The sequence below is a fragment of the Sceloporus occidentalis genome, unplaced genomic scaffold, assembly GCF_023333645.1.
Source record: "Sceloporus occidentalis isolate IW3139 unplaced genomic scaffold, rSceOcc1.0.p SCAF_33, whole genome shotgun sequence".
Taxonomy (NCBI): domain Eukaryota; kingdom Metazoa; phylum Chordata; class Lepidosauria; order Squamata; family Phrynosomatidae; genus Sceloporus; species Sceloporus occidentalis.
In genome coordinates this window covers 585,359-598,837 of record NW_028317013.1, presented here as the reverse complement: position 1 = coordinate 598,837, position 13,479 = coordinate 585,359, and the positions used below count along the sequence as shown (strand labels likewise).

The 13,479-nt window shown below is 38.5% G+C and overlaps 1 protein-coding gene across 1 annotated transcript; it reads right to left on the bottom strand.

Annotated features, from left to right (window-relative positions):
- Positions 1–57: 57 nt before the first annotated feature.
- LOC149298300 (dermatopontin-like) lies at positions 58–12,206 on the bottom strand. Its single transcript, XM_089487587.1, has 4 exons — positions 11,911–12,206; positions 1,177–1,302; positions 620–727; positions 58–124 (listed from the first exon to the last, which is right to left on the bottom strand). The coding sequence occupies exons 1-4, from the start codon at positions 12,204–12,206 to the stop codon at positions 58–60; spliced, it is 597 nt and encodes a 198-aa protein (XP_089343713.1).
- Between the last annotated feature and the right edge of the window lie 1,273 nt (positions 12,207–13,479).

The following is a 13,479-nucleotide window of genomic DNA, read 5'->3' as shown; positions in this document are numbered from 1 at the left end:
AAAAGCAGAAATAGATTTTTTTTTCCTTTTTGAAGCATTTTTAGGAAGGACAAATTTCTAGAAGTTTTCAAATTCACAGTTGAAGTCTGTCATTCTGCATACTATATACTTCCACTGGCGATCCCTTTAAATGGGGGGAAAAAAAGTATCCAGGAATTAATGTTTTTATTCATTCAAGGTCACTTAGTGCATATACATTTTATATATATATATAATGTGTATTCTGATACATTCTTTCTGTATCTGTTTCTTTAGTGTATTTCGCTACTAAAATTTTGCATGGGAAATGAAAAATATGAACTTTTCCTAGAACAAGAACCGAATAGTAGCTAAATATGAAGGTTGAAAGAAATTATTATATACTAGCAAAGCGATCGTGTATGTTGCCATTTTATCTCATTAGCAAACTGATTTCTGTAATAAAATTTCAGCTTGTGCGGTTACATTGTATAAGAAGTTGTAAAATGATTGTCTAAGTTTGTCAATTCTAGTCTTGTTCATACCCTTTGAATATATGCACTGTAAAACAAGCGCTGCATACATTATTGGCGCTGTATAAATTATATAAATATTACATAACATTAATCTGATGCTGTAGAAATAGATAATATACACTAACCTTTCCACTCCAGAGAATGTAGTAGTCGCTCCTCTGATGTAATATCCATACGAGTAAAGAACCATATCCACTTCTTTTCCATAATGAGAAGGATAATCTTGCGTCAGCCTGTGATGAAATAAAATGTCATCAATGTATGCCATAGCCATCCTGCACTCCAATGTAATAAAAAAAAAAAAAAAAAAAAGGAATCACATTTCAACAGAAGAAAAAATACTGAATACTACCAACCACTCTTTCAATGGATCTACCCCGAATTATCCATTATGGACACTAGACAGATGCCTCAGGGTAAAATTAATTTACTGGCACCATGGCACCACCACAATAGAGGTGAGGAGGTTGTAAGCAGGGTCTCAAGGTGAGAGCATATTTATTCAATTTATTTTTTTGTTACCTCTGAGGGCCTAAACGGGTCTTAAGCGGACACTGATTAGTACCAATAGATTATGTATTTTCCATGCGATTTATTCAATAAAAAAATATATATTTAATGTAACCTAAGCTGAATGTCCTGGTTTAGTAAATAATCCTTAAGTAATCCTTTAGTAACTTACCAACAACCATAGGAGCATCTTCGGCTGTAACGACAGCAGTAAAATTGCCATTCTCGATCCAGAACTGCCTCAAAGTACTGACTTTGAAAGCCTGCGACCAGCCCATTGTTTGAACATGTTTGATACCTAAAACAGCAAATGAAAATATTGTAGAAGTATCACCAAAAAAAACCCTCCAACAAGCAATATTTTTTACAATATCCATTAACTGCAACAGTTTATAGACTTGACACTGAAAAGAAAATTATATTCAAGGATCAATTTTGTCATTTTTAAAGAAATATGTTCCTTTAATTTACATACAGGTACATACAAGTTGAACCATTAACAGTGACAGAGCCTGTACTGTGTGTGTTATTAATCCTTAAAGACTTAAATAAGGCTTATCGAGGCATAAATTGTACACATCGGGAGCCAATAGAAAAAAAATACTTTTAAATACAAAATAGGGATGTACACCTTTAGTGTACAGCCTCACCATTCCACTAGATGGGGCTGGTTGTTCACAAGTGATGTTGTCCGTTTGCCATGTGGATAGCGGAGGCATTATCTGCAACCACTAGACCATGGTCTTTAACGGGACTCATCAGCATCAGGTTGGATGCCGGCTTATTCCTTGAGGCTTAGAGCAATAAGTGAAGCACACACAACAAAAGTTGCAGTGGGGAAAGGTCATGGAAAAGCCCTATAAAGTAGATATAGAAAAACTGTGGGAATTGCAAGTCTCTGGGCTTCTACCCCGTACCTTTAAGTGGAAGGGTTTTCCATCACCTTTACCCCACCACTACATATGCTGTGTGTTTCACCTTTTAATATCTGCGCATTCATGATCTTGAAGAATCACAATTATGCCCCTGGTCAGCCATTGTAGACTTGTGGCCTTTGTAGTACTTTCTAGGAGTATATCTGGGGATTTCACCATCACTCATTATGTATAATAAGGTATCTCGCTTGCCATTATTTTTTCCACATGTACAAACAAAAATACTACATACAGTTACAGGAAAAAGTATGCAAACGCTTTGGAATTATCTGGATTTCTGCATATATAAGTCATTAAAGTTGATCTTTAGAGGGTTAAAAGGCATATTATGGGGAAGAGTGGCATATAGGGAGGTTTAAGGCATTCAGGAGGCAGAGTGGCGTATAGAGGGTTAAAAAGGCATTTCTGGAGGCAGAGTGGCATTAAGGGGGTTAAAAGGCATTTCACAGAGCACTCTGCCTCCAGAAATGCCTTATGCCCCCCATTTAACACTCCCCTGCCCCCCCCCCCAAACTTACCGGTGCTTCTGACTTCCCTGTCATGTAGCCGGGGCAGCGTGAAGATCCCACGCGCTTACGCTGCAGCCAGAAGGAGGCGTGGCTAGCAGCGGGGGTTGTCTGCGTCCATCGCGCAGACCTTCCTCGACTGTCAGAGATCAGAGTTGCGGGGAACTCTGATCTCTGACAGCCGGGGAAGGTCTGCGCGATGGACGCAGACAACCCCCGCTGCTAGCCACACCTCCTTCCAGCTGCAGCGGAAGTTGTCTACGCGAATCGCGTAGACATCTACACGCTGCCCCAGCTACACACCGGGGACTCAGAGGTACCGGTAAGAGGGGGGCAAGGGGAGCGGGGGGGTTCGAGACAGGAGGATCCAGCTCCCCTGCACCTGCGGGGGATCTGGATCTTAGTCGTCTCATAGTCAGACCTATTTGAGGTCTGATTATAAGACGACTCCGATTATAAGACGAGGGGTATTTTTCAGAGCATTTGCTCTGAAAAAAAACCTCGTCTTATAATCGAGCAAATACAGTAGTCTTCTTTATTTTACATGCATAACCAAGAAAGACACAGAGCCGACATGCTTAACGCATTTCGCCCTAGGTGTTTGTCTGATCTAGAGTCAACATTTAAATACATTTACAATTAAATAAATAATAGGTGTGTAAATAATTAGGGACAAGTTACACAGCTATGTATAGCTATGTTATGGGTGGGATTACTTAAAAGTGAATATATAAAAAATAAATGGTTGATACAGAATGAAAAATCTAAAAAAAAAAAAAATTAAACTGAGGTGCAATAAACCTCACTTATAAAGAATAATGAAACTCACTCTGGGTGAGAAATCCTCAAGCTACATGCACAGGGCAGGGGAGGAGAGTAATACTATGCAAATCGCATATCAAATGAATGCTGCGGGCAACTAACTTTAAACAGATGAACAAGTCGTGATCAGGGCCAGCTTTATCACCCCAAGACAGTTTTTGTTTTTTGTATACATTGTACAGCCAATACACTGTTTTTGCAGCATGCTCACACTGTTTGGTAGGCCTCGTATTACACATTTGTATTATTTGAGCCTGAGACTAGCTTAGCGCACCAAAATTTTTTCTTTTCCCTGTTTGCACATATTTGAGGTTGTTGGCTCCTCATCAGTCTGGTTGCAGCTTGCTGTCCAGGGGTTAATGGGGAGGAGGTTTAATTGCACCTCCCCCAACACATTAATAAGGTTTTGGTAGCAGTATAAACTGCTTTGTGTGCCCACTATGTAGGAGGTGAGCGTAGGTTCTCACCCTATTGAGAGTGTGCCTTGACGTGGCGGGTGAGCTTAATTATGCTTTGGCCAATTCATACAACCAAAACTTCTCATTTATATTATGTTTATATATTTGTTGCCAACTTTATTAGGGTAAGAAGCGCAGACAGTTTTTGGTTTTTATATTCACAAACTGTATTTAACTTGTATTATCGATATCTCTGTATTCCTGAACAAGTCACTGGCTTTGAATTGTGAAATGAAATCAGATTTGGATTCGTAAACTTGTGTGAATTATACTAATAGTTCCCGGAAAATGTGAACATTCATACAAGATTAGTTACTTTACATTCTTTATCAGACAAGACTGGTTTCTGTTCTTTCTCTCACTGTTTTTAGTCAATTAAATATATATTTCTCTTCTGTTTGTACTTCAGCAGTGGTATTTCATCATAGACGTTTATAGAATAATCACTTTTCTTTTATATAAAAAAATGAAACCTTATATAAAAACATTGACGGGTAGAACTGATGAAAATATGCATCCTTGGGGAGTCTAGGTTGTTCGATGTATCTTGGGGCCTCTGAGATAATGGCCAGATTCTCAGGGTTACACAGTCACCTTCTCTGCTCAGTTTAACCCTTTAGTAATTAAATATAGTAGTAGAAACATCCGGCAATTCAGTGAGACAATTTCTAGATTTCTAGGAAAACTTTCAGCAATTTAGTATCGTTAACATGGTAAATTTTAATTAAGAACAGTAATATTCCAAAGATCTATTAATTTAGTATATCAAGAGATGCAGAGAATATATCCCCTTCTATTATCTGATTTGTGTGCCAGTTTTGGTTGACTTGGCTGCAATAACTAGCAGGAAAGATCTTGGATTGGAACTGTGACACAATTTCAAGGGAACACAAAATGTTAATTTAAAAGGGACACTCATATGCATTTAGATGGATAAGATAAGCTAGAGTGTCCCTTCAATCAAGTAAAAAATTGCATCATCGACAACTTTTGCCAAGGACCACTTAATAGTTACGTGGCAGAAATGTAGACACTGATAGGTTGTTGCCATATTATCTGAGAAAAAGTATCTTAAAAGTTTGTGTGTTTGTGATTAACCATTCTGAAGAAAAAATAAAATGAAACATCTGTTTATTTGGAGGAGCAACTTCCAAGCATTCCGGTTGTTTCCTTTATCAAAATGAGCACCACAAAAAATTTACCTAGGCATTAGTGATGTTTTCTTGGAAATGCTCTTCCACAAACAAAATTATTTGGTATGCTTTCAATTCAAAACACACTTATTCCAAGGAATCGAAAACGCCATATTAATTAAATCATCATTTCTTTTGGATGTAAAATTATATGCAATTACATTATTTTCATGGTTAAGTCATTGGGAAATGTTTTCTATCATCTGACAAGTAAAAAAAGAAAAAATTAGATAAAAGCCTTAATTAATCCAGACTTTCCTGCATATATACAGTTATAGACTGCATACCTATCTGTGTATCCATTCTGTAGGAAAATCAATACATCCCACTTACCAAAGTTTGGACAATTTGAATTTTTTGCAGTGTATTTGTGGGGAACGTCTGCTAAATTTCTCAGTTAAAATTATTCTAGCTCTAACCTTGTTTGCATTGCTGTCTACCTCTAATAAGTAGTAATTCCTAACCTCAAAGCATTGTGATAGAATCGTTCTTGTTGAACCTGGGGCTAAACCCTTGGCCTCTAAAAAATTGATGAAGGACAAAACCCTATAAAAAAAGCATAAAATAAGACAAAGGGCAGAGCTAAGAGTAGCTGGTGTGAAATAGGTAAGACACATAAGCAATGCTAAAGGGACACATTCAAGACAAGCTAGCTGAGGCAGAACAATCCGCAAACAAAAAATGATCCAGCTGTGCATTGGAAGAAAGACTAGGCTTCCAGAACTTTTTGAAAACCAGGTGTTGTAAGTAGCAAAACACAAGCTTAGAAAAGAAGGAAAGAACTGGCCCGCATCGGAATGATACCTCTTGATGAAGTCTGTGCTACTGACGTTGTTTGGCAATGACAGTGTGGTTAGAGAACCACTCAAAAAAGCCATTTGGTTCAATTAAAATGTTTTTCCTCTCACTCTAACAGCTAAACACTTGAAGATTATGCTGTTATTGGCCACAGTTACTAATAATGTTATGGAAATTTGGACAATGAGCAATACTGCTGTGAAATATAAATCTTAAAATGGCCTTTGTATTGTGTAGCCAAAATGCACATTAATGCCATTAATAGAATAACATGTACATATCTTGAAAAAAAATATGTGATGGTGCTGGTGCATGTCCTATATACCTAAGATTTAAAGGACAGAAGAGCACAAGAAATGCTTAAAGGAGAGAGAGAAAAAGAAGAACAGAGAAAGGAGGGAAGAGGAGAGCAAAATGAAGGGTAATAAGAACACAGGTGGAAGAAAGAAGTGAAAAAGTAGAGAAGGATAGAGAGCTGTATTACACAATTTTAAAATATACCTGCAAAACCTGTTGCCGGTCCTTGTGTTCCAGAATCGGCACTGACAGGACCACTGGTCATCTCCTCAGGCTAAAAATCTCCAGCACATGCACAACTTCCTCTCACCATTGTCAACCATGGTCATGAAAATATACTAATTGCTACTGCTGACATACTATCAGGTCACAGGTGGTAGACAACACCTTAGGATTTAATGTGTATGCATACATGTCTCTAATGGAGCAAGCGTTTACTTACATTTAATGTTTCCCCTGGCCAAATGATTCAGTTTATCTACCTGAGGTGAATCAAAGTGGTGCTGATCAGATGCTACACATACCGCGGCCACCATCAACCTGTGCAAGTGTGTGAACTGTGCTTCTTCCCTCCACCACCTCCTGAGCCTAGAAAATATTCTTCATTGGATTGTCAAAGTTTCATAAATGTGGTGTTGTTTGAAAATATCCAGAAATGCAATTTGTTATTATCGTTTTTAGGAAGAATGCTATAGAGGACCACCTACTAAGCCAAGCTAATGCAAAATGAAACACAAAGAATACTCTAAGCCTCATACAAATTTCCTCCCTTGATGCCTCTCTTTTTTGAAGAGGCTCAGAATGTTTGCTGGGTATGAGTATATAACATTGTTTTACAGTCATAAAAGACATAATAAATCTATGTAAAACAGGCAAAGCAAAAGCTCACTGTATAACTAAGGTGGTGCAAGTGTGTTTCAGCCAGAGCTGTCAACGTGCCACATGAAGTCGACAAGCAGAGTAGAAGATCAAACCAGTCAGAGAAAGAGATAGATACCAATAAAAGGAGGCATTCATTTAAGAAAGTTACATTTAAGTATTGTGTGCCAGAGAAAGGATTAAATTGATTTCTACACTCTACTATCAGGGTGTGTGTGTTGGCAGTTGTGAATCTGACCACGCCAGCATAATCTCAATGTCAAATAATGTCAAATTGCTGCAGAGTAACAGGCCTCGTGTTGCCCAATAAGGCGGCCATTTTATTTTTCCTAGTAGATATTTTGGTGCTTAGATGTATGCACATGATTTTCTGTGTGGATTGTGCACCATCAGAATACGGAAGGTGCGCTTTTACATTTTGCAGCACAGAAGTAGTAACTGAAACTCATATATGTGCTGCGGGTGTACATCTTGCATGATAAAATGGTATTTCTCGTTGGCTCTACAGAAATGTAGTCTGTGGGAAATGCATTCAGTTACTGGAATTTATTGTAATAAGTATTGCATTTTATGTTTTATGTTTATGGGTGTGTAGGTTTATATATGTACAACAACTCGGTGAATGATCCTTGTTCATATGTATTTATTTTATTTGTCTCAAGCAGGTGTCCACCACTATAATTTGTGCAAATGATGTCTTTTAAATTCTGCTTGCACGCATTTTCTGTTCAATGAAGCTTTTCATGGATATAATCTCATTTCAGCAATGGCACTTGCTTGAAGAATCACTGCTTGTACAGAAGCATTCTTATTTACTCCTGTAGAAGTCAATGGAAACACAATATAGGCGTCTTACAGTAAGGGCCACTAGTGCATATATAAGAATGTGCCTACTTGAATAAGTTCTCTTTTTATCTTTAACCCATGTCACCTTAATGGTGAATCTGGTTAGTGAATCTGTGAGTTGTTAGTATGCAAGGGCATGTGATTGAAGTCTGATTAGTAGAGCTGACCCATTAACTTGACCGGCCACTCAACCTTTTAGTGAAGAGACCCATTCACTCATTGATCTATTAAAGAATTACATCACTTGCCATTTTATCAGTTGGAAATGATATTGCACAGTTTTTGGGTTTATCTGATTATAATACCGTTTATAACATCCAAAATGATGCATTATACGTTTATTAGTTTAAGGTCAACTGTTTAATAATATATTATGTTTGCATCTGGGCCTTTTCAAAAGCATGTTCTACATTTGTTATCCACTTAATTTATATATATATTTAAAGGGGAACTCCCACCATTTTTTTTTATAGAGCACGGACTATGAAACTAACTTAACTATTATGTTGCATCAAAGTACTCCCCTACCAGTAATCATTTCGTACTTGTGAAGCTGGTCTTCACAACCTGGAAGCCGCCGGAAGATCAGAACACTGCACCATTACATAATTCCCAACAAGGACAGGGGCACCAGAGAGCATTACTGCCTCGGGTGCCATTTGGTCCCATTCACACTGGTTAAGTATAAAAACAAAACATGTGGCAAAGCGTATCCAGCCAGCAGCCACATTTACGTCAATTGGCATCTGCTGACAGATCAAGATAGTATAGTATAGCATTTGCCAGGTGCACTAGATGGCCAGCCCGGGCCTGGGACGCTGGAGGGACTGGGCAAGTTTGGTAGAGGGCCATAATAATAATAATTGTTTAGACAAGGCTGTTTTTTTAAAATGATAAGTGACAATATCGTTCAGCACTGCAATTGTTTCCCTTAAGACTGGAAAATAAGAGAACCTTTGTTCGCTAATAATGCATATAGTGCCAAAGAATCTCACGGTTGAGATCTTTAAGTGCAGCCAGTCATGGTTTTTTGTTTCTAGTTTACAAGCCTGTGTTACAGGTTTCTGATTCATACTGGTGCCAGTTTGTATGAACGTATATATGCTTTGACTATGGCAAACTGTAAACTAAGTTCTCCATGACATGATTTCTTGAGGATACTTTCTGACTTGCTGTTTAAATAAGTATACATATAGCATTCATTTACAGTGCGCTTAGAGTTCAAGAATGCTTATAGTAAACAGTCTGAGCTTTTTACTTACATTGGAAAATGAGCAGACTAAATAGACTGGTTGGTTCTTTTCTGTTGTTTTTGTATCTATGAGATCTCAAATTAATATTGTATCAGAGGGAAGATCTCAGAAAGGCTGACACTGTGAGAATATGTTTTTTTGCACTTTTATTCTAATAATTGCCAGGTGGTTGATTTCCATCTAGACTTCTATCCTTCTGGCCACTTATGCTTGCCAATATCTCAATATTATACATAGTTTCCAACTGTCCCTAGTTAGTTAGATGCAGTCCAACAGCAGCTGCAGATGTATAAGATGGATGCAGCCACAAAACCAAAGCAAATCACAGATCTCTCTTGTAATCCTCACAAATACTTGGCACAGGCGCCATAGTACCTTTTAAAAATCCAAAAGAATTCAGGGTGCAAACAGTGATTCAGGGGATCTGGGGGGGGCAATCACCCCCATCTGCCACTGCTCATTGGGCTAATTACAAGGGAGATCTCCTTAACCGGCTCAATCAAACTCAATGGACTTTGAGGGTGCGCCTTTAAGTTACAGAGTGCGGGCAAATGTCTGACGTTCAAAAGCAACGAACAACTCAACAAATTTTGTCCCATCAAAGTACTTCAAGAGACTCGTTCAGGAGTTAGGAAGGGGCGCGCCGCTGTGCCATAAAACTTTGTTGTAAACAGCACATTTACTCAGCACTGGCTCTATAGTACTAGTGATGGGAAGTTCGGATCATTAAAGTGAATCGGATCATTTCGATTCGTTCACTGAAATGATCCGATTCATGATCCGGATCTTCGGATCACTCAGTGTGTCTGCACGGAGTTACTGTTTTCCAGTAACTCCGTGCAGACACACTAACGATTGGCCCCGCCCCTTTCATTATGAATCCTCCCCCCTGCCTCCAGTGATGTCAATGAAGGCAGAGAGTCGTTCAAAGATTCGGATCTTACAGGGATCCGAATCTTACAGTGATCCGGATCACTGTAAGATCCGGATCATTGTAAGATCCGGATCATTGTAAGATCCGGATCTTTGAACGACTCTCTGCCTTCATAAGGGTTAATTTTATGCTGATGACTGAGGGTTAATTTCATTAATTTAATAAAGTTAACTGTAGGTGCAGTTATAGGTAAAGGGGGGCAAACTCAGGGGAATCTAAATCCTGGGGGCAGTGTGAACATTATTAATGTATTTATTTATAAAAGTATGGTATCAGTGATATTCTCTGAATGATTCGAATCTCTGTAAGATTCGGATCCTTGTAAGATCCGGATCCCTGTAAGATTCGAATCATTCGACTCTTCGGATCATTCGACTCTTCGGTTCATTCGACTCTTCGGTTCATTCGACTCTTCGGATCATTCGACTCTTTGAACGACTCTATGAGTCATCGTTCCTGTGTGAATTAATGAGCTGTAACCTGACCCCAGAGTGCTCTGCAGATGACTCACAGCTCTAGGATCAGGTTACAGCTGCATGATTCACAGACTGAACCGCTACAAACGAATCGTTCAGTCTAGTGAACCGACTCATCCGGATCACTAAAAAGAACCGGATCAAATGAACGATTCGTTCATGATCCGGACATCACTATATAGTACCCTTTGTATGGCACTGAGGTGCTCAGCAGAGAGGACATTGGCCCATGGAGGTAAGTCTTAATCAATCCCAAACCAAATACATCACTGGACATCAGGATTGACTGTATGTTCCTGTCTGGTCTGTGTGTGAATTGCCCACATTAAGCAGGGGCTTTTGTGTCTCTCACATTGATTAGAGCTGCATTATGACATTGTGTGTGGCTGTTGCAATTGAAGGAGACTATACTATATGCAGGTGCTGTTAGATAGTTACATAGTTTAAAGATCTTCCATCCGTACTTGCACCAAAATGTAAAACTGCTCATGAGGGCATGGAGTAGACACTGAGAACAAAATGCTTGCCTAGTGCATGCTCAGTGTAGATGCGCATATATGTGTGGGTTTCACTTAGGAACCCTTTATATAAAGCAAAGTAGAGCACAATTGCCTATTGTCCCTTATTATTTCTTGTGTGACTGGGGCTGTGTGCTGGTCAATCAGTTTCCTGCAAAAAAAAAGTTAAAAAAGGGGCCCTGTAAAAGTGCCCCCTTGGACACTGCTAGAACTGCCTGTCTTCAAATTTGCTGCGTTTCATTTGCATCAGAATTTAAAAACTATTTAAAGAATTAGCATGAACGTAGGCCAGATGAATTACAGATCACACCCTAAAGTTTGGACTCATCCAGGGGCCGGCTAGCCTGGGGACAGGGGGGGGCAATTTTCTTTCCAGGCTGGTCCCAAGTCTTTAAACAGGAGCAGCCCAAGGCAGTAGTGTGGAAGCTTGAATCAGGTGTAAGCAGCCTTGAACACAGGCACAGGTGATGTGTGTGTCTGTCCAGTTCAGTATGTGAATGAATGATGTGTCGTGCAGGGAGCGTGTATGTATGTGTGTTTTAGAGTGAGTGTGTGTTAGCCAGAGGTCACTTGGTTTTATATGCCCCCTTTGCAGGAAGGTTCCAGCCCTTCTCTGGAGTGGTTAATTATAATTGCATGATCAATAAAACGTATCTACGATATAATTATAAAGATGTAATTACTAAGGAATTCAATCCCTTAAGCATTGCATAATCAAGGTTTTAAAACAAGCCGCAACATTTTTGAACATGCAGAAAATGTGCTTTATGTGATGTATGAATTTAATATTGGGTAACTTTATTTCTTATGAAGTAAGATATAGTTTATCAAATACTCCTGCACAGTTTGGAGTCAAAAACAAAAACACATTATAATTTAAATATTAAACTTAATGTTATAACTTTGTATTTTTTTTCTTGTGGTTTGTCAAATCAAACCTCAGTTTAGCCACATAGTAAATTAAGTCTAAGAAATAATTTTGATATCTTACCATTCCATTCCAGCCCTATTAATCTCTTCCCACCAACATTCTGTAGGCTCACCAAGATCATAAGGTGTAGGCATGCATCCGTAGTTCCACTGTCTGTCGGACCCTTCCTTTTTGCTGAATGTGCTCCGTATTGCAACTACTACCTGTCCATGTGGACACTGGAAATTAAACCCTTGTCTAAATTGATTGGCCCATTGGTCATCTGGTGAGTAGTCATGCTGTGAATAGTAGTAGTCATATTGTCCCCAAGCTGTAGTCACCAACTGCAAGAATAACCCAACCAGCAACAGCATCATGTTCACTTCTCTTCTGGCACAGTCTATAGAAATTATTTGCTGTACTCACTCGTTTTTATTCTTTATAACATTTGGTTTCCAGATGTTCAGCGAGCTGAGCCAAGTGCAGTGTGTCACAGCTTAGCAGAGAAAAAAATAAAGCAAGTTGAAATGTGTTCATGCACAGTTAGAATTTAAGGTGGAAGTTTTTATACTGAGAAGACTTGGTAAGATGATAATATAACATGTTCTCAACGAGGAATGAAATGGATATCACCAATTCCAAGCAATTTCATTGTTTGACTACACATTGTCTACTCCATGTTAAAGTGCATTCAAAAGTATGCAGCCATTGATACCTGTCTAATGATACAGGTGAGGGTAGGATTTACTTAAAGTACAGAATAATACTAAGAGCTTCTATTTCATAAAATTCCTTCCTAAATAAATCATGCTAATACCAGAGGTAGAGCTCTGTCTAGCTGGATAAAATGCCTGGCACACAGCTTCGTCATGGCAGGATTTAGCATTACAAAATTTCTGAATTTTGGGTAATCCAGATGTGAACCTCCAAATTCCAGATGTGAACAGCAATGGAACCATGTACCATTTAAGTAACCTTTCCATTAAAAGAAGAAAAATTTATTTATTCTTAATGAGAGTCATTCTTAATTTAGTTTTTCCCTGTAGTAGTTCATCTATACCTAAATACCAGTAAGAAAGGGAGATACAGTGGAGATTAATAGAGATGGCCAGGCGAGTATTTGGAGGAAGTCATGAATGCCAGGGATGGATGTCTAGATAACCCAGTGTAACTCTTATCTGACCACTTGTGATGAGTCCACTTGGGATGAGGCCATAAAATAACATGAAATGGATCAGACATACAGTGTAGACATTGTAAATGTTGTAAATGACTATTGTAGCTGATTTTTAATGGAAAGTCTTCATAAGCATACAGAGGCCCCTTATCAACAACCATCACTTCCTGTGTTCCAACGCCACGTTGTGTTGTTTAAGTTTAAAAGGCTAATTCTGTAGATCATTACAAAAACCAGTTAAATGTGGTGTTTGAGTAGGGAATGTCTTCTCACTTAACTACTCCCAATAGTGATCAATCAGATCTGTAGATAATATAAGATTATTAGAAAAATATGAAAGAAAACCCACTTATCTTCACTGCTCTGCTACATTACTGTACATGAAGAAATACACATTTCTATAGGATGTCTCATGCAAACAATCATAAACAGTACAAGTTACGATTAAATGGTTAAAGCAATGGTTTTCATCA

What these genes read in the sequence shown, in the direction of transcription:
- LOC149298300 (XM_089487587.1), bottom strand. Translation starts at nt 12,206, where the DNA reads ATGATGCTGTTGCTGGTTGGGTTATTCTTGCAGTTGGTGACTACAGCT. An exon ending in AGATGCTCCTATGGTTGTTG is followed by an intron (nt 728 to 1,176) that starts GTAAGTTACTAA and finishes ATTTCATCACAG; the next exon opens with GCTGACGCAAGATTATCCTT. An exon ending in ACATTCTCTGGAGTGGAAAG is followed by an intron (nt 125 to 619) that starts GTTAGTGTATAT and finishes CCCCATTTAAAG; the next exon opens with GGATCGCCAGTGGAAGTATA.